Here is a 22,232-nt window from a genome sequence, read left to right as displayed (position 1 = left end):
TTCAGATAAAAATAGTAGTAGCTTGGGCTGAGATGATAGCAGTAGAGATAACAAGAAGAATTAATATTTTGAATTTCCTGAGGCAGCATATGTGGAGTTCAGGAGAAAGAGATTGCTCAAATAAGACTTCAGGGTTTGGCACAAGCAATTAGAAGAATGGAGTTTCCATTTCTTAAGATGATAAACTCCAAGAAACGAGGAGAAAAAAGGAGGTTTTATAGGGACCTCATGTGGCACTGAGTTCTGAACGTGTTAAGTTTCAGATTAGTGTCAGACATTCAAGAGAATAAATCAAGAACACTGTTGGATGTTCAATTCTGGATGTAATGGGAGAGGTCTTGACTGGAGATGGAGATGATATTTAAAATGAAGGGATCTTCTGTGATTACCAAGGGAGTGAATGCTGACAGAAAATAGGCCAGCTCCAAGGATTTATCCTGGGGACATACCGATGTTTGGAGGTTTCGGAGAAGAAAAGGCACCATGAAATAACAAAGAGAAGCAATGGTCACAGAAGTACAAGAAAAATTAGGGCAGCACCAGTGAGTTGGTAGCCAAGTAAAAATTTGTTTCAAAAAAAAAAAAAAAGATAGGAATCAGCTGTATTTTGATGCTAATAGCTCAAGAAACATGAGGACTGAGAACTTACAAGTAAATGGAACAACATAAGAAGCATTAGTGACTTTGGCAGGAGCAGTCTTGCTGGTATTGTGAGAATTAAAATTAACGGAAGTGGGTTTAAGACAAACTGGAGGTGTGGGGTAGTTCAAGGCAGTGACTATAGCCAATTCTTTCAAGAAGATTTTGAAAAGGAAGAAAACAGATATATCTGTAAGGAGAAGTGTTGTCTAAAGGGTATTTTGTTTACATGTTTGTTTTTAAGGAAGAATAAACAGCATGCTTCACTCCTTGTGAGAATAATTCAAGAGAGAAACGGAACTAATGACTGAAGAGGTACACAGAATTGTTGGAATAATGTACTCAGGGATAGCATCTAGGTTGAGATAGATGGGCTAGTTGTCCTTACCAGCATGGACAAGACACTCATAGCAACAGGAGAGAAGGTAGAGGGCTACGAATGCAAGTAAGAAGTAGATGTGATGGTGAGACCAGTGGGGATTTTCTCTATTTGCTTCTGTTTTCTCAATAAAATAGAAAGTAAGATCATAAACTGAGAGGAAGGATGTACTGGAGGTGTGAGGGGAGTGTCAAACTTATGAAATAATAAGTTATAAAGTGGAGGAGAGAATAGACAAGGGAACTGTCCCATGACTGCTGGAGGGCCTGTTTGACGGTAGTGATCATGTGTCAGCACGACTGTCAGCATGATCATAGGAACAGTCCTCAAAATAAACTATTACATTAGATCAGTCTCTTCAACACACTGTATAACATCCTATTTGGTGCATCTCTTCATCTGTTCCTTTCCCTTGGAAACTCCATATTCTTCCTTATAGCTGCATAAGTTCTGCCTATTATTTAAGGGCTAACCCATGGTTCATATTTTCTCTGAAGTTTTTAGTAACACAACTCTCTGTCTTGTCTCTTCCTCTATTTATATTCACTAGTGTTCTCTAGTGACTGAGAACACATACTCAGAGTTATACTGTCTGGATTCAAATGTCAGCTGTATGACTGGTGAAGCTCCTTAACCTCTCTAAGCATGTTTCCCAATCCATGAAACAAATACAACAAAACACAGGATATACTTCAAGGGGCTTTTGTTGGGGAATTCCATGACAAAATGCAGGTAAACTACTTAATGTAACGCCTGCTAAGTAGAAAAAGTTCAACAAATATTGAAAATTAGCTTTAGTTACTATTACCTCATTTCTTAATTCAGGTATATTAATTGATTCACGGGGAAAATCTTTCGTTAATCACTAAGTTACATGACCCCATTAAAGATATGAACTGTGTGCTATATTTGCTTTTAAATTTCTCAGAAAATAGTGGTCAGAAAGGAAAAACTGGATGAGTGTTTACAAAGCCGAATTTTACTTATTAACTTATGTTGTAAAATTTAACTTTATCTTATATAGCACGATGATACAACAGTTATTTTATAATGGATCTTTCCATTTGAATTACTTAGAAAATTAACTAACTCATTAAATATAACAACCTAGCTTCCTGTGATTTTTAGTAAAAATATCTCTATCTATATTTATACCGCATCATTACTTATAAAGAAAAAGACATTAAAAAAAAAAAACAGAAAGAATGCCTTTCCTCAGTAGAAAAATAAATCAAGACATGACAAATGAAGTAAATAAGCATATAGTGGACAATATATTTATACACATATATTTTTTACCCTAAGATCATAACCATTAAATACATATATTCCATGTATTTCAAGTTATTTTTGATGCTTTTTTATTTTTTACAATGTTTTAATATGTTTTAATGCAACAAAATAGCATGGGAATACTAAGGTATTAAATATTAAAATTAGAAATCTGGACACAAATTTTCTCATTTATATAGCAATTATCCTTAAGACAGTATATTGGCTTCAGCAATAAGACTTTGCAAGGTCATGAAAATATTAATTATGATATACAGTGTGAATAATTAATTGCATATCCCAACATCTCCCATGTCAATAAAACGATGACTTAATGTCATATCTGTATTAAACTATATTGACTATGAAATTAGATCTGCCTCAGCAAAATAACACTGGAAGTTGACAATAGAAACAATTTAGGCTTTGCTTAAGGAACTGATATGTATACAGGAAGCATCTGTCCATGGGAAAAAATAGTGAGGAAGAATTTCATACAAAAGTCAAATAATAGGATTATTCTAACAATAGCAGAACTCTGTTTTTTTAGTTGAATCAATCTGCAAATGTTTGTTAAAAGCTATCTTTACTTTTTAAATTAGATACTTTTCATATGGGAAGTTAAAAACCATACATTTTGCCACAAAGTCTACTTTTCAAGGGCCAATTTTAGAAATATTAGAATCTCAAATTTTTTTTAAATTACACTTTACCCAATTATGCTAACACTATACAGATAAATGTAGCATCAGTTTCACAAAGGAGAAATAGAAAATGAGAATATTAATTAGATTTCTCATCTCTGTTCCACATCCTTTCTTTTTAATTTGAGAAATACTACAACTTTCAGATGCTGGCAAAAACTTTGCCTGTACTGGTAACAATAGTTTCCACAATACTTTGGTTTATTTAATGTGCTCATGTGTGGAATTAATTTCATTACCCCGATTAAAATTGGTATTTAGTATGACTCTGTGTGTGTGTGTGTGTGTGTGTGTGTGTGTGTGTGTGTGTAAAATCAGCAATACTACCAAACTCCTAGTCACCTAAATTTGAAACATTAGTCATGTTTTGGTTCCTCTGTTTTCTCTTTTCTTGTATCCAGTCACCAATTCTGAAATAGCATTTCAAAATGTACATAGAATCATCTCTTTTCCCTTCGCCTAATTGGCTTCAGATTTAAAACACACACACACACACACACACACAGATAAAATTGAAAATTCAGTTACATGCCCATCCCTCCTGAAACACTTTTGAATTTGGTGTTTATCTTTCCCCTTCATTTTAATTTATTACTACATATTGCTTTATGTTTCTAAGGCAACTATCCTAGGCAAGCTCCTTATCTAATAATATCTACATGAATATAATAGCCAATAGCAAATCCTATTAAATTCAAGTTTTTCTATCAAATCCTCCACATAAAATGGCAGAAATAGTTCTTCCTAAATATCATTTCCTTCATGTAATGTTTCTCCTCTCACACCTCCTAGTTGCCTACAATGATATGTCTAAACAAAGGCAAAGGCATTGTTTTTAAGATTCTTCATCATCCTCCTTAGGCCAATGATCTGGAATGGATAGTTACAACCTTGCATTCTAATTGGGCTATTTCCTCACATGGCCTCATATACTTAACTGTCTAAACTTTATCATCCTATTCCATTCCTCAATTATCCAAAATCTTTGCATTTTAAAAATGGCTTTTATTTCAAAAAAAAATTTTTTTAGAATAAAATCTACCACATTTTATTGATATGAGCTCTGATTTTTAATAAAGATTACAGAAATAAACATTTCTGCCATAAGTCACATAGAATGACAATGTAAGGTACAAAAAATTAGAAATATAAGAAAATTTTAATAGACATAAAAATGGGTAAATATAAAAATTTTAGTCCCAAAATTATGAAAAATATAAATAAAAGTATAATCACTCTTAAATTATATGATTAAATCATATGATTGGGTTATATGATTAAATTATCTGATTTTTAAAATTAGGATTCACAAAATAAAAGAAAGAAAGGTATTTGTCAATTAGGATATATAAATTCTTAAAAGGATAAATAAAAACAGAGCCAGGGAACATACCCAAGTTGACCTATAATCCATATTCTTAACAAGTACTTTCATTGGCTCTATTCTTAAAAAAAAAAAAAAAAAAAATGGCTTCCTTCTCAATGTGCTTTTATTCTTACACAGAGAGTTATCTTCTTTCTAAGCCTGGTTGCATACATATCCATTTCTATATAGCTAGGATTCAAATACACCACTTATAAAGTTTTCCTTCATTTCACCTCCATACAGTGGTACATCTAAATTCACACTTCTAGGTCCAGTTGACCCCCAAACAACATAGGATTGAAATGTGCGGGTCCACTTATACACAGATTTTTAAAATAAATACAGTACAGTACTATAAATGTATTTTCTCCTCTTGATGTTTTCTTAATAACATCTTTTCTATAGCTCCTGTTACTGTAAGAATGCCATATGTAATACATATAACATATATGTGTTAATAGACAATTAATTTTATTGGTAAGGCTTCTGATCAATAGTAGGCTAGTACTAGTTAAGTTTTTTGGGGAGTCAACAGTTATATGCAGATTTTTGACTGCATGGGGTTTGGTGCCACTAACTCCATGCTGTTCAAGAGTCAGTTATACTAAACTTTTTGGATATTTTCTATTTTTCATGCATAATGTTCTACAATGAAGAACTACCTTTTGGTTTTCATAAGTACACAAGCAGATCTTGATAAATGATGAATATATAAAAATGATTTAAAAATTCATTTTATAGTAAGATGAGGCTGTGTATGAAAACTATATTTGTAACTGTGGGAAGAAAGAATCTATCATTAAAAAATGTTCAAAAAACAAGGTTGGAAGTCTCACACTTCCTGATTTCAAAACTTATTACAAATCTACAGTATTCAAACCGGTCTGTTACTGGCATAAAAGCAGAAATATAGATCAATCGAACACAATAGAAGGCTCAGAAATAACCCCCTACATATACAGTCAAATGGTTTTCAATAAGGGTGCCAAGACAATGCAATGGGGACAGTACAGTCTTTTTAAGAAATTATATTGGTAAAACGATATATCCACATTGGACACTTACCTTATACCATATAGAAAAGTTCACTCAAAATAAATCAAAGACCTAAATACAGAAGCTAAAAGCATAAAACTTCCTTAGAAAAAGAAACATAGGACATTGGATTTAGCAATCATTTCTTGGATATGACATAAAAGCACAGGCAAAAAAAGCAAAAACAGATAGATTATGCCAAAATTTAAAATTTCTGTTTTTGATCAATGGACAAAAGCAACAGAGTGAAAATGCACCCTACGGGAAAAATATATTTGCTAATCACATATCTGTAAGGAGTTAATATCCAAAATATGTAAAGAACTCCTACAACTCAACAGCAAAGAAACGATCTAAAACACAAATGACTTGAATAGATATTTTTTCAAAGAAAATATACAAATGACTGTAAAGCACATGAAATGATGTTCAACATCACTAATAATTAAAAATACAAGATACCATCCTCACCCCTATCTGTTAGGATGGTTAGTCTTAAAAAAAAAGAAAAAGAAAGAAAGAAAAGGAAAGAAAGGAAAAGAGAAAGAACAGAAAAGAAAAGAAAAGAAAAGAAAAGAAAAGAAAACAAAACAAAACAAAACAAAACAGAAAAAAAGTGTTGGCAAAGATATGGAGAAACTGGAACCCTGTGCATTGGTATAGCTGCTATGGTAAACAGTATAGTGTTTCCCCATAAAATTAAAAACTGAATCAGCATGTGACTAAGTAATTCCATTTCTGGGCATATATCCAAGAATTGAAAACAGAACCTTAAAGAGAGTTTGTAAACCCAAGTTCATTGTAGGATTATTCACAGTAGCCAAAAGGTGAGAGTAACCCTCGTGTTCATCAACAGATGAGTGGATAAAGGTGGTATATACTCAAAATGAAATACTATCTAGTCTTAAAAAGTTAGGAAATTCTATCATATGCTATAACATGGATGAACCTTGAGGACATTCAGCTAAGTGAAATAAGCCAGTCATAAAAAGACAAATGCTGTATGATTCCAATTATATGAAGTACCAAGAGTAGTCAAATTCACAGGGACAGAAATTTGAATGGTGATTGCCAGGGGCTAGGGGTAGGAGGAAATATGGAGTAGTCATTTAATGGATATACAGTTTTAATTTTGTAAGGTGAAAAGAATTCTGGAGACTGGGTGCACAACAATGTGAATATATTTACAGAGAAGGAAAAACAAACAAATAAACAAACAAAAAACACTTTTTCTCTCTACCCTCTAGTTTTTAGAACATGAAGCCCACATATTAAATTGACAAATGAAAGAGTAACAGCAGAAAAGGCATATCAATTTTTTTTGATGTTACTATTTTTGGTTTTTATGTGTATGGAGGTCTTCATAGGAAAGTAGTGAGTACCCAAAGAAGTGGTTAAACTTGGGAGTCTATATATCATTTTAAGAAGAGGTGATAAATTGTGGAGAAATGACCTGACAAAAAACAAAACAAAACAAAATGCAACAAGGTATTTGTGTCCCCAGGGGTGATAAGTTGTGGGAAAGCAAACATATGGGAGAAACTAATAGCTGATAAGGGCTAGTTAGTAGGGTTTAGTTTATGCGTAGTCATAGCTATGCAGGAATAGCTCTGACTACAGTGAGAAAGGTTGTTCCTTTCCTGGTTCAAGAGAGAGGGACATCTTGGAAATGGAAATGCATGCTTTGCTTTTAGGCAGAGGGAAGTTGAAGAGAGCTTTTCCTGTATCTGCCTTTTCTCAGCTGCTTTCAACTTAAAATAAGCTTTATGTCAAAGTGGTATTTTACCTTTTGTATGGACTACAAATAAAACATGGAGCAATTTGCAGTTTGGAAAAAAAAAAGTGGTATGGTTTGTGGTGACATATTCTTATCCCCTTCATAACACTACTAAAATGTACACTTAAAAACACTTGATACAGTACCTTTTATACTGTATATATTTTACCATAATTTAAAAAATCCAATGTAATAGTGTCCAAAAATTAAATAAAGGGACTGTTGAGGGGTAGTTCAAGTGTAAATTGGGTTATGCAGCATGCTTTTTGCCTATAGTGGTACACAGATGTGTCCCTGAGAAAATACCTAGAAATGTTTTACTCCACTTTCTTATTTGAAAAGAAAGTTATGGTATAATAATATTAACCCAAAGATAATAATAACACCTATCATCTCCATTTTCATCAAATATATATGTATTGAAGTACATACACAAACACACATAGACAAATATTCTTACACACCGCTTTTAATCTAGGCAGTGAAATTAATTCCACACATGAGCACATTACATAAATCAAATATCATAGAAATTATTATTATTGCCAGAATTTTTGCCAGCATATGAAAGTTATAGTAATTCTCAAATGAAAAAGAAAAGATGTGGAACAGAGATCAGAAATCCAATTAAAATTCTCATTTTCCATTTCTCCTTTGTGCAATCAATGCTACACTTGTCATATTTTAATTCATGGGAAAGGCAATCCATATATATGGGCAGGTACACTTAGGAGATTGAGAACAGAGAAAATATATCCTATGGTGTATTTTTGTTTTATATAGTAAATAAACTTGTCTTTCGAGGGCAACTTATTCAGAATTTGTATGCTGTAGCTCTTCCACTAATAATGCAAGACTGCTAGAGTCTTTTTCTCTTTATCAGCTTGCTTGTGTGCATACGTAAGAAGCAGTTATTTGGTCTAGGATATAAATAGCTGAAATAAATCTCCTATTTCTTCATTTTTTCCCTGATGAAATATATTTAAATGCCAGCTGCATTATAACCTTCAAATAACTCAATGCCAGAACTTGAAGTACTATTAATGTCTGAATACAAGTAAATGCTAAAGAACCTTAGCATTTTGTTTTAATTGCCCATAGCGTTTTTATAAATATTCATCCAATAATTACTGTTAATTTCTTATTCAAAAATAATTGCAGAGTAAAGGGAAAAGCAGACTGCTTAAAAACTTCCCGCATTCAGTCCACAAATGGAGCCCAGGGCATGAGAATTCCACATAATAATAATAATAATAATAATAATAATATCTCACTAGGAACTCAGGGCAATTCTATATATACTTTGTTATTTTTGCAATTATAGGTATGCTCATACAATATCATTAATTAGTTGTTTATGTAAATACACCCCTTTTACCTCCTCACAGTCAGGGGCTGTTATTTATATGCATTTGTTTTGTTCTTAAAGCTAAGCTTATATTAGGTAAATGACAGATTGTTTGATTGGTTGACTGACTTTTTGGCTTAATCAATGAAAGGAAACTGGGGTTTAGAAAATTAATGTCTTGCTCAAGGTCTAATAGTGAGCCATACAGCCAGATCTTAAACTTATGGTTTTGGCTCCAAAGCTACAGATTTTGGCTCCATAGCTGAGATTTTTTTCCATTTACTTGAAGAATATTTCTCCACAGTGGGCTCTTTCTTCTCATATATGTTTTGCATATGATGGAATAGAGTCATGTACCTACCTCAGTGATTATGGTCATAGTCGTGTTCTCTACTTTAGGACAGCCTACAGGCATGAGATAATACTGACTACTGATGCCTAAGCCAACTAAAATATGATTTTTACTGGCATTCATTGAATATGCAATTCAAACACTATTCTCAAAAGTAATGCAAATACATACACACACACACACACACACACACACACACACACACACACACCTATACATTTGCTTAATGATTACTCCTTGGCTTTTGAGTTTTTATGGACTTTTACATAACCATAGATTCATTATATTTCTAGGATTGACTGTTCCAGGCACCCAGTAAATATTTAATATCTCTGTGTATTGGTAAAAAGAAATTATAATATTTATGTTCTTAAAGTCTATTAACTTACTCAAATGTGAATTTCTCAAAGAGGCTTTCCCTCACTTCTCTATTCTCCATACCTTACCATTCTTAGTCTGTTACTGATTGCAAATTCCATGAAGGAGGGACTTAATTTTGTTCACTGCTATATCCCAGGCACAGAGAACAGTATTTGGTGCATATTAATATATTAAGTGCTCAACAAAAGTGCATTTAATGTCTCTAAATGGATTTTTTTATTTGGTAACTCTCTCCAGATATTAACATAAAAATCTTATGTTAAAAAACAAACAAACAAATGACATCCTGAAAAGAGAAATTTTTATCCCTGTTCTTAAATATAAATTACATAAATTTACAAAATCTTAGAACCATAATTGTTTTTTCAATGTTTATTTATTTTTGAAAGAGAGAGAGAGAAAGAGAGAGAGAGACAGAGTGTGACCAGGGGAGGGGTAGAGAGAGGGAGACAAAGAATATGAAGCAGGCTACAGGCTCTGAGCTTTCTGCAGAGCCTGATGTGGGCTTGAACTCACGAAACATGAGACCATGACCTGAGCCAAAGTCGGATGCTAACCAACTGAGCCCCTTAGAACCATGATTATTGAGAAGCATGGTAACAAATCTCTAATGATGACCATTAACATATTAACCTCAATGACGACCATTGAGGAAAATATTCACTTTCCTCAAAATTCTGAATCAGAATTTTATGACATTTCACTTTTTTTGTTGTTAGGAAAGATGGGAAAAAGAGAAAAGGGGGTGATAACAGCTGTCAGTTTATTTATATTTATATAAATATATGTATTTTTATTTATACATAAAAAGTTTTATTTATAAAAAGTTTATTTATATGCATATACAACAAGAATCCCAGAAATGGAGGGACTTCAAGAAAATAAGAAATTTAGTAAGGTCTTCAGTCTTAACTGCACTTAAAATATCCTGTTACCATGATTGTTATTAATACTATCATTTCATTTGCTCAAGTAATTAGAATATATATAAATTTATTATACATTTAATACATTAAATATGTCAAATAAAGAAGTAACTTAATGTAAATATTCAATCACTAGGATTGTATTTTCCAAAACTTAACTCTAATTTGTCCTGATGTTTCATTACAATTACTTCCAAGAAAAAATATTTTCATCTTGTCCCTTCTCTGTGAAAACATGGGATATTTGCTTAATTTTTTTGCTCTGTACATATCTTCAAATATTTGTAGATTGATATTAAGGGTACACACAACATTAAACTTTTAGGATAATCTCTGAATTCAGTCAAGCCAGTTTAAGGGTATATTCTAGTAAAATAGGCTGAGATATTTGAATGAATTCACTGCTTGTGTCATTCAGACACTTTGTAAGTAGATATCAATTCAAGTTTTCCACTAAAATTAAGTTCTTTTTAACAACTATTTCTCAATACCAATTTTGTACACCTTTATATAACTTATCAGTCATCACTTGGCTACTTTAACGTGTTCATATCTTTTTAAGATATAATTATTCAAAAATTGAACTTTAATACCAAAATTAAAAAAAAAAGATATTTTCTACATTAAACAAGTATTGACAGATTTGTACATCTTTTAACTAACAGTTTGGATATCTGATTCATGATGTGTTTTTCAACATTAGTTTTTCCCAGACAGTCACACAATTGAGTCATTCAACATGACTTGCAAATACCTGCAATAAGCCTCCACACATTTGACGATTTGTCTAGAAAGTTTGGATGGCATTTATGTTTTCTTACTGATATCATAAATTATGGTGGCACATAAAATAGAAAAGTATTCTTTTCATTAATATTATTTCACAGACTATTTTAAAAATCTCAAAATTCAAGCACTAATAATCACAGTACACAGGAGGTAGTTCAAGATGGTGACACAAAAGATCCTCAGCTTACTTCTTCCCACAGACACCAAATCTACAGCTACATATAGAACACTTCCCTCTAAAAAAAAAAGACCTGAAAACCAGCTTGTCAGTTTCTCCACAACAAAGGATAATGGAGTTACATTAAGATGGGTAGGAAAGGCAAAGGCCTGGTCTCACCAAAATCCTCACCCCAGCATAGCAACCCACAATCAACAATCCACAATCTGATCATAATCAGATCTCACAAATACAGAGTTTCTCCCTGATGAGCAAGAGGTACATGCTCCACATCAGGCATCCCGGCCTTTAGGACCTGTACTGAAGGGACAAGGCCCCAGAATGGCTGGCTTTGAAAACCAATTGGTGTCCAGGAAACCCAAAGGATGTAGGAAGCTGAGAATCTACACTTAAAGAGATTGCATGTAGACTCATGCACCCAAGACCTGTGCAAAACCAGCAGTTTGAAAATCATGATACCATATGTGAAAGAGATTCATTTGCTAATCTTCAAGTGTCTGCTAGAGAGGCAGGAGCCTGTTGGGACTCTCTGGAGATGGAGATGCCAGTGAGCACCATTTGGGGGATCTCATTCTACTTAGTAGTGTCACTGATTATGGGTGTCATTTTTTTACACTCTCCCTCTATCTTGCTAGTGCCAGAGAGAATGTCCCAACCCTGTACTCTCCATGGCTTTGCTATGGCTGGGAGGTACATCCCACCTCAGTGCTATCCTACAGACCCAATAAAGCTGGCAGGCACGCCCAGGCCCAGCACTACCCACAACACACTAATACTAATGGGAACATAGTGCATGAGCCCCATTGCTCCATTAAAGCTGGCTGGTGTGCCCAGTCCATATAGGGGATACCTCTTGAGTGTTGATCTATGTTGGCTAGGGGAGGTTGCATTTGTGGGCCCTACAGTACTGAAACAATTGAAAAGGCGGTTTTTGGCAGGCTAATAACCCAAGGGCACAACACAGACAGAAGACTGAAACACCTGAATCTTCTGTGAAAAGGCCTACTTGCTTGTCCTGGAATTTTAGTCTGAGGGGCAGACTGCCAGTTCAGCAGATATCTACAGAGGGAATAGAGTTGATCTTAGAGAACAGAGGCCAGGGGATGCCATCTTTGTGTTCTCCAGGGACCTTGCTACAGCTAGCTAGCACCTCCCAGAAAGAAGTTTATACAATCATTAGGAGTTTTGATTTTTGCAAATGTTGCCAAGGAAATACCCCCCAATCTGGAGGCCAGCAGGTTTACAACTGTAGTCCTACAGGACTGTATATATTACCATACTTCAAAAGCTGCTGCCTGAGGGTTTCATTTCCAATCAGCCTGAAAGTAGGGGCTAAGATCCCTCCCTCTGAAACAATGACAGGTTTTGATACAACCTCAAAAACAGGGACCTATCAAGAATAAATCAGGCTATTTAGACAACTCCAAAGGTTCAAGACACAACCAAGAGCTAGGACAAGGTTGAAAGAGAAGATTAATCTACTATATAAAGCCACTCCTTCAAGACTGGAAGAGGTAGGCCTCTCTCCTAATACATGGGCACAAACAATCAAGGAAAATAAAGAAACAGATAAATAAGTTCCAAATAAAAGAACAAGACCTTAGGGAAAAAAAACTTAATGAAAGAAATATAAGAAACTTAACTGATAAAGAGTTCAATGTAATGGTATAAGGATGTTCACTGAACCAGGAGACATAGTGAGAACTTTGACAAAGAGATAGAAAATATAAGAAAGTACTAAACAGAAGTCACAGAGCTGCAGAATGAAATAACTGAACTAAAAGTACATAAGAGTGCTTCAACAACAGACTAGAGGAAGTAGAAAAAGGATTATTGATCTGGAAGACAGGGTAGTGGAACTCACCAAAGCAGAGTAGCAAAAAAAAAATTTAGAAAAGAGAAAGTAGCTTAAGGGACCAATAGGACAACATCAAATAAAACATTTACATCACAGGGGTACCAGAAGGAGAATAAAGAGAGAAAGAGGAAGAAAACTAATCTGAAGAAATAATAGCTGAAAATTTCTCTAACCTGGGGAAGAAACAGACATCCAGATCCAGGAAATCAAATGAGTTCCAAATAAAATGAACTGGAAGAAATCAACACCAGACACATTATAATTAAAATATCAAAAGTTAAAGATAAAAATAAAATCTTAAATCCCACAAGAGAAAAAAGGACTTGATATGTATGAGAGAACCCCTCATAAAATGATCAGCAGACTTTTCACCAGGTACAGGATATACTTAAAAAGCTGAAGGGAAAAACAAAAAACAAAAAAACAAAAAAACTTCCAACCACAAATCCTCTACCCAGCAGGATTACCATTCAGAATTAGTAGAAAGATAGTTTTCCAACAAGCAAAAGCTAAGGGAGTTCCTCACTACTACAGGAGACTTACAAAAAACGTTAAAGGGACTACTTTAAGTTGAAAAGAAAAAACATTAATGAGTAACAAGAAAACATATGAAAGTAAAAATCTTGATGGTATAGGTAAGTATATAGGAAAGGTAGTGGATTAAATTAGTAAAGTTAGCGTGATGGTTAAAAGGCAAAAGCAGTATAAACAACTATAATTAGTTAAGGGATACACAAAATAAAAAGATGCAAATGAAGTTTGCATGAAAATAAAAAGCATGACATGAAAATTAAAATGCATGTGTGGGCTGGCAGTAAAAGTGTAGTTTTAGAATATGTTGAGATGTAATTTGCTGTCAACTTTAAATAGACTATTGATTATATAAGCTGTTATATGTAAGCCTATGGTAATCACAGATCCAAAACCTATAGAAGATACATGAAAGATAATGAGAAAAGAATCTAAGCATAACTTTAAGGAGTCATGAAACCATAGGGAAGAGAGAAAAAGAAGAAAAAAAGGAAGAGAAAGTAACTAAAAAATTACAAGATAGTCAGAAAACAATTAACAAAATGGCAATTAGTACATACCTATCAATAATTATTTTAAATGTAAATGGACTAAATTCTCCAATGGAAAAAAAAAAAACTGGCTGAATGGATTAAAATAAACAAAGAAACAAATAAGACCAACCTATGTGCTGACTACAAGAAACTCACTTCAGATATAAGAACATACACAGGCTGAAAGTGAAGGGATGAAAAAGATGTTTCATGCAAATGGAAACCAAAAGAAAGCTGCAGTACCTATACATAGACAAAATAGATTATTTATTTATTTATTTATTTATTTATTTATTTATTTATTTATATTTTAGAGAGAGAGATACCATAAGCAAGGGAGAGGGGCAGAAGGATAAAGAGAAAGTGAGAGAGAGAATCTTAAACAAGTTCCATGCTCAGCACAGAGCCTGGTGTGGGGCTCAATCCCACCACTCTGGGATCATGACCTGAGCCAAAATCAAGAGGCAGTCACTCAGCTGCCTGAGTCATCCAGGCACCCCCAGACAAAACAGATTTTAAAACAAAGACTATAGTAAAAGACAAACATAATGATAAAGGATCAATCCAACAAGAAGATACAGCAATTTTTAAATACCTATGCACCTAATAAAGAAACACCTAAATATACAGAGCACATATTAACAAACCTAAAGGGAGATTAACAGTAATACAGTAAGAATAGGGTTTTTAGTACCTTACTTATATCAATGGATAGACTGTCCAGACAGAAAATCAATAAAGAAATATTGGCTTTAAACAACCCATTAGGCCAGGTGGACTCTATAAATACAGAACATTCCACCCAAAACAGCAATATACACATTCTTCTCAGAGACAAATGGATAGATATCCAGGATAGATCTTATGTTAGACCACAAAACAAGTCTAAATATATTTAACAAGATTAAAATCATATCAAGCATCTTTTCCAACCACACTGGTTTAAAAGTAGAAATCATTTTTAAGAAGAATACTGAAAAATTTTTTTAAGTATGTGGAGACTTGGGGTGCCTGGGTGGCTCAGTTGTTTAAGTGACCAACTCTTGATTTTAGCTCAGGTCATGATTTCACGGTTTGTGAGATGGAGCCACATGTCAGGCTCCACTCTGAAAGCATGGGGCCTGCTTGAGATTCTCTTTCTCTTTCTCTCTCTCTGTCTCTCCCTCTCTCTCTCTCTCCTTCTTTCTCTGCCCCTCTCCCCTCTCTCAAAATAAATAAACTTTAAACAAATATATGTGCAGATTAAACAACATACTACTAAACAACTAATGTGTAACTGAAGAAATCAAAAGAACTAAAACAAACAAACAAATCCTGGAGGATGGAAATGGAAATACAACATATCAAAATCTACAGGATGCAGCAAAAGCAGTTCTAAAAAGGAAGTTCATAGTGATACAGACCTACCTTAATATATGGAAAATCTCAGTCTAGTTGTACACTAAACAGAACTAAAGAAAGAAGAACAAACAAAGCACAAGGTTAGAACAAGGAAGGAAATAATAAATATCAGAGCAGAAACAAGTGAAATAAAGACTAAAAGGCAGTAGACAATATCACTGAAAGAGTGAGTTCCTTAAAAAGGTAAACAAAATTGATAAACCTTTAGTTAGACTCACCAACAACAACAAAAAGAGAAGACCCAAATAAATAAAACAGAAATGGAAGAGCAAAAGTTACAACTGATACCACAGAAATATAAAGGATCAAAAGAGATTACTATGAACAATGATACACCACCAGACTGGACAACCTAGAAAAGATGAATAAAGTCCTGAAACATACAACCTTCCAAGACTGAATCATGAAGAAAGAGAAAATTTGAACAGATCAATTACCAGTAAGGAGATTGAATTAATAACCAGACCCCCCAACAAATGAAAGTCCAGGATCCAATGGCTTCACCAGTGTTTTCTACCAAACATTCAAAATTTTAATACATATCCTTCTCACACTCTTCCAAAAAAAATTGAAGAGGAATGAATACCTACAAATTTATTTTACAAGGCCAGCATTACCCTAATACAAAAGCCAGACAAGAACACCACAAAAAAGAAAATTATAGGCCAACATCCCCGATGTGCCAAAATGCAAAAATCCTCAACAATTATTAGCAAACCCAATTCAATATTAAAAAGATTATGCATAATGACTAAGTGCGATTTATTCCTGGGACACAAGGATGCTTCAACATCTGCAAATTAATCAATACGACATACCACATTAACAAGACAAGGGATAAAAATCATAGGATCATCTCAATAGATGCAGAAAAAAAAACATTTGACAAAATTAAATATCCATTTAAAATAAAAATTCTCAATAAAGTGGGTATAGAAGGAACATACCTCAACATATTAAAGGCAATATATGACAAGCCCATAGCTAATATACTCAACGGTGAAAAGCTGTTCCTCTATATCAAGAAAATGACAAAAATTTCCACTTTCACCACTTTTAATCCACACAGCACTGCAAGTCCTAACCTGAGCAATTAGAAAAGAAGAAGGAGGAGGAAGAGAAGAGGAGAAAGGAAGAAGGGGGAGGAGTGGGGACGGGGGGAGAGAGGGACGGGGGAAGAGGAGGAGGAGGAATAGGTGAAGGAAGATGCATATATTACCCAAAGTAATCTACAGATTTAATGCAATCCCTATTCAAAATTACAATAGCTTTTTTCACAGAAACAGAACACACAATCCTAAAATTTGTATGGAACCACAAAAGATCCCAAATAGCCAAAGCGATATTTGGAAAAAAGAAATAAGCTGGAGGCATCATGCTCCCTGATTTCACAGTATATTATGAAGTTTTAGTAATCAAACTGTATGGTACTGGCATAAAAACAGACCCAGAGGTCAATAGAACAGAATAGAGAGCCCCCAAATAAACCCACGCATATAGTGGCCAATTAATTTACAACAAAGGAGGCAAGAAAATACATTGAAGAAAAGACAAGTGGTGTTAGAAAAATTGGGCAGACACAAGAAACAGAATGAAATTAGACTACTATCTTACACCATACACACAAATTAACTCAAAGTGGATTAAAAGACTTGAATGTTAAAGCCTGAAACCATAAAACTCTTAGAAGAAAATAGAGGCAGTCAGCTACTTGACATCCATCTTGGTGATGATTTTGTGGTTGTGATTCCTAAGTCAAAAACAAGAAAGGTAAAAATAAACAAGTTGGGACTGTATCAAACTGAAATTTTTCTGTACTGCAAAGAAATCCACAAACAAAATGGAAAGACCACTTACTGAATGTAAGAAAATATTTGAAAATCATATATATGATCAGGGCTTAATATCCAAAATACAACAAATTCATAAACAACAACAACATAACAATCCAATTTAAAAATGAACAGAGGGGCGCCTGGGTGGCGCAGTCGGTTAAGCGTCCGACTTCAGCCAGGTCACGATCTCGCGGTCCGTGGGTTTGAGCCCCGCGTCAGGCTCTGGGCTGATGGCTCAGAGCCTGGAGCCTGTTTCCGATTCTGTGTCTCCCTCTCTCTCTGCCCCTCCCCCGTTCATGCTCTGTCTCTCTCTGTCCCAAAAATAAATAAACGTTGAAAAAAAAATTAAAAAAAAAAATAATAAAAAAAATAAAAATAAAAATGAACAGAGGATATGTACATACATTTTTCCAAAGATGACATACAGATGGCCAACAGGCACCTGAAATATGTCTAATATAACTAATCAATGGAAACCAAACCTCAATGAGATATCACCTCACACCTGTCAGAAAGGCTAATATCAAAAAGACAAGAAATAAGTGTTGACAAAATGTAGAAAAAAAGAGTCTTGTGCACTGTTGGTGGGAATATAAATTGGTGGAGCCATTATCGAAGACAGTATGAAGTTTCCTTAAAATATTAAAGATAGGAATAGCATATGATCCAGCAATTTCTCTACTATTTACCCAAAGAAGACAGAAACACAAATTTGAAGTCACATACGCACCCTCCTTATGTTCATTGAAGCATTATTTGCAATAGCCAAGGTATGGAAATATCCCAAGTTTCCATCAGTGGATAAATGAATAAAGAAGTGGTATATATACAATGGAATACTCAATCATTAAAAAGCATTAAATTTGGCCATTTCCAACAACATGGATGGACCTTAAGGGTATTATGCCAAGTAAAATAAGTCAAATAGAAAAAGAAATATACTGTATGATTTCACCTACAGATAGAATCTTAAAAACAAAAGAAATAAACTGATACAGAGAACAGATTGGTGGCTGCAAGAGGGGAGGAAATTTGGGGGCTGGGAGAAATGGGTGAATTAGGTCAAGAGGTACATACTTCCAGTTACAAAATAAATAAGTCATATAAAATAAATAAATAATGTACAGCATGATGACTATAGTCAATAATACAATGTTGCATATTTGATAGGTGCTGAGAGAGTAAATCTGAAAAGTTTCTCAACACAAGAAAAAAGTTTGTGTGGTGATAGATGTTAACTTGACTTATTATGGTGATCATTACACAATATATACAAATATAAAATCACTATGTTGTACACCTGAAACAAATACAATCTTATACATCAATTATATCTCAACTTAAAAAAAGAGGCTCATGGTGCTTAGAAATTCTTGTAATAAAGATGTATCTAACTCACACACACACACACACACAAAATAAATAAATAAAAACAACCACAGTAAATATTGCATTTTTGTAATATTTACAGTAATCCATTTGAATTTTCCATTTTAAAAAGTTGAATTGTTCTATATTTTAAGGTATAATTACTCAAGCACTTAATTTACTAAGTCATTCATAAAAGAAGAAATGCCATTGGCCACAAATATTTTAAATGATGCTCAATGAACATTTTCCTTCTCCCTTTTTAAAACTGATGGCTCTGTACTAAGGCAGTTGTTACCTTAAGTATCCCAGATCTGATATAAAATTTATGTTCTGATAGTTGAAAATAAAGATTTCATAAAAATTTGAAATACTGTTCAGGTGGTTTTCCTGAAAAGGTATCACCTTTATCCATTTTATTACAACATAGTATATAAAAGAAAGTGAGGAATGCACAATTATTACGGCATAAGCTTAGCATCTAAAATGTTTCAAAATTGTTTAGAAGAATAAACTTATTGTAGGTCTTTAAAAATACAAATGTGTCTATGTACAAATATGCAAATATAGACATAACTACCTATAAAATGCTACAGATCTTTGAAATGCGCAAATGTAATTTTCACATTTTAGTCATTTGTTAGAGACCAAAAATGTGCAAAATATGTACTTATTTATGAGGTTTTTTTTGAGAGAGACAAAAGCATACAAGGATGTCCAAAACCAGTACTTAGCTATAAAATGAACCTTCTGACAGTCCAGCCCGATCATCTCAACAAGATTTGGTTACTTTGGTATTTTCTGAAGTAATTTAGAAAGGAAAAAAAAGAGATATGATAAATATGATAATATCACTATATTACTAATGTAATACAACCCATTATAGGTGGTAAACTTTATTTGCATTAACTGTTATTTTATTCTATATGGAGAAAGTCATTAGATGTCTAAAAGAACAACTTCTGTTTACATAGAAATGTATTCTGCAGCATATTTGTAAACTTGGAGATTTTCTAAAGTCTCAGGACCTATCTTTTCTAAGGACTATATTATTAGGATGACAATACTGCCACTAAATATTCTAATTTTTATTATATCCATTTAAAATTCATTCAACTATCTAGAGCATGACTTACAGTTAATCACAAACAAGTTGAATTTTTCAACATCATCTTGCATGCAGTATTATTATTTCCAAGTGACTTTCTTCCATGGCTGATAACTGAGCATTCTAATTATAAAATAGTACCATAATTCGCTGGAATCCATAATAAATAATGTTAAAAGGTCAAAGAGTCATACTGGCAATTGGCCATTTTTACACTGGAACAGCAAAGCCTATAGTTTTCAAATACAAAGTATAAGACCTTTCTATACAGGCAACCACATAACCTATCAAAAATCCTGTTTACTCAGTATTTGGCAAGATAAAGCAAAACAAAAAAAGCATCTCACGAAGAGAAACCTGTTAGAGTTGTGTCTCCCACGATATCTTTGCAAGTAAAATATTCTGCTCTGCCGGAGAAGAAACTGGTTTATATTTCCCATCATATGCATGCACAGTTCATCCCCGCTACAGCACAGGTATTCAAAAACAGAGTTCTAGAAGTTCTAAGCTACTGTGAGATATGAAGGTTACTAAAAATAAGATTATATAACACATGTAAACTCACCCTTCTAATCTTACATCCGGTAGACTTCTGTTAAGGGCAATCAAATCACTGGCCATAAGGTTAAACTGATTGATTTTAAACAGTTCTTTCATTTTCTCCTGGTCATCTTTAGGAATCAGCACAGCCTTTCCCATTTCTCCCGGCCCTTCTTGGTTTCTCGAAATAACAGCTGTAAGACACACACAGGTACACACACACATACAAACACACAGATAATGAACTGAATAAATAAACTCATGTGTTAATTAGAGTCTGATGTCTATTATTTACGCACTGGCTTAATAATACAATCATCAAGTCTTTATTGCTTACTTACAACCATATACCATACTAATGAAACAACATATTTTAATTCATTATCTCAGTGCTGCACGCTGTCTTTTAAATCTAGACATATTATAAGATCTGACTAATCATTAAGACTTCATAGTTAAGCAATACAAACCACCAAAATTTAAAACTTCTCTGTCATAGTTTTTAATATAAAATTATTAGAGAAGGGATGAACTTGGACACTAAGCAGACCAAACTGAACAAAAGAAAAGAGAACTTTTGAAAATATACCAAGATAAATTTATGTTCACATCCATTTCAATGGTCTGATATCTGACATATCTACTGCCACTACGTCTTTATAAAAGCAACAACATTGATAATCCTTCATCCCAAATGCAATTTGATTTCTCTGTCAAAGCATTTTCAAAAAATAAGAGAACTTTCACAGTGGTGACATATAATTTCAAATGCCAAGTTAGATTAAGACACAATGTGCTCCATAACTGGAACGTCACAAGATTCTGGGCTTGACTGTTTATGAAGAGAACTCAGGGGACACCGGGGAGCTCAGCAGGTTAATTGTCCGAATTCAGCTCAGGTCATGATCTCACGGTTTGTGAGTTCGAGCCCCCATGTTGCGCTCTGTGCTGACAGCTCGGAGACTGGAGCCTGCTTTGTGTTCTGTGTCTCCCTCTCTCTGTCCCTCCCCCATGTACACTCTGTCTCTTTATGTCTCTCAAAAATAAATCAATATTAAAAAGATTATTAAGAGAACTCAGGATTGGGGCGCCTGGGTGGCGCAGTCGGTTAAGCGCCCGACTTCAGCCAGGTCACGATCTCACGGTCCGTGAGTTCGAGCCCCGCATCAGGCTCTGGGCTGATGGCTCAGAGCCTGGAGCCTGTTTCCGATTCTGTGTCTCCCTCTCTCTCTGCCCCTCCCCCGTTCATGCTCTGTCTCTCTCTGTCCCAAAAATAAATAAACGTTGAAAAAAAAAATTAAAAAAAAAAATTATAAAAACTATAAAGGATATAAAGCCTATGAAAATAATTTGTAAATTATAGCCTTTCATAAAAATATAATTCCAAAATAACAGAATAGGTTTGAAATCCAGAGCATAAAGAAACATTTGACTTGACATTCATAGATATAGAATATCAAGCTAGATATTATTAGTACTAATATACAGTTGGGCCACCTAGTTCTCTTTGAAAGGTTATCCTGACTTTGGAATGTCATGAATCAGCCTATAAAAGACACTAGGTATCTCCAAGGACCTTCAGATAGCGGTACCAAGAAGGTGATAAGCCTGAAAATCCTCTTATGTACGGAAAAATAGTAACAACTGGGAAAATTTTAAATGAAAAAGATCCATGCTTCAACCTCAAACTATTTAAAAAGCTGTCATTTAAAGAAAGTTTATAAAAAGCCTCATTCACTTTATGAAGCAAAAATAGAAATGATGGCAGGAATTTTATGAGGAAGCACATTTTATTCAATTTAAGAAATAAAGTTCTGGGGCGCCTGGGTGGCTCAGTCGGTTAAGCGTCCAACTTTGGCTCAGGTCATGATCTCATGGTTCGTGAGTTCAAGCCCCACCTGCGCCAGGCTCT

General features: G+C 33.9%; 1 protein-coding gene across 4 annotated transcripts in view; it reads right to left on the bottom strand.

The window, feature by feature from the left end:
- The window catches only part of GALNT13 (polypeptide N-acetylgalactosaminyltransferase 13), a 545,013-nt gene that overhangs the window by 299,394 nt on the left and 223,387 nt on the right, over positions 1-22,232 (bottom strand). For all 4 annotated transcript variants that reach the window (XM_045479868.1, XM_045479870.1, XM_045479867.1 and 1 more), the window contains exon 4: positions 20,346-20,514. In XM_045479868.1, coding sequence (XP_045335824.1) covers positions 20,346-20,514 — 169 coding nt within the window. The remainder of the gene's footprint in view (positions 1-20,345; positions 20,515-22,232) is intronic.

The sequence above is a fragment of the Leopardus geoffroyi genome, chromosome C1 (assembly GCF_018350155.1).
Source record: "Leopardus geoffroyi isolate Oge1 chromosome C1, O.geoffroyi_Oge1_pat1.0, whole genome shotgun sequence".
Classification (NCBI taxonomy): domain Eukaryota; kingdom Metazoa; phylum Chordata; class Mammalia; order Carnivora; family Felidae; genus Leopardus; species Leopardus geoffroyi.
This window is presented reverse-complemented; position numbering and strand designations above follow the sequence as displayed.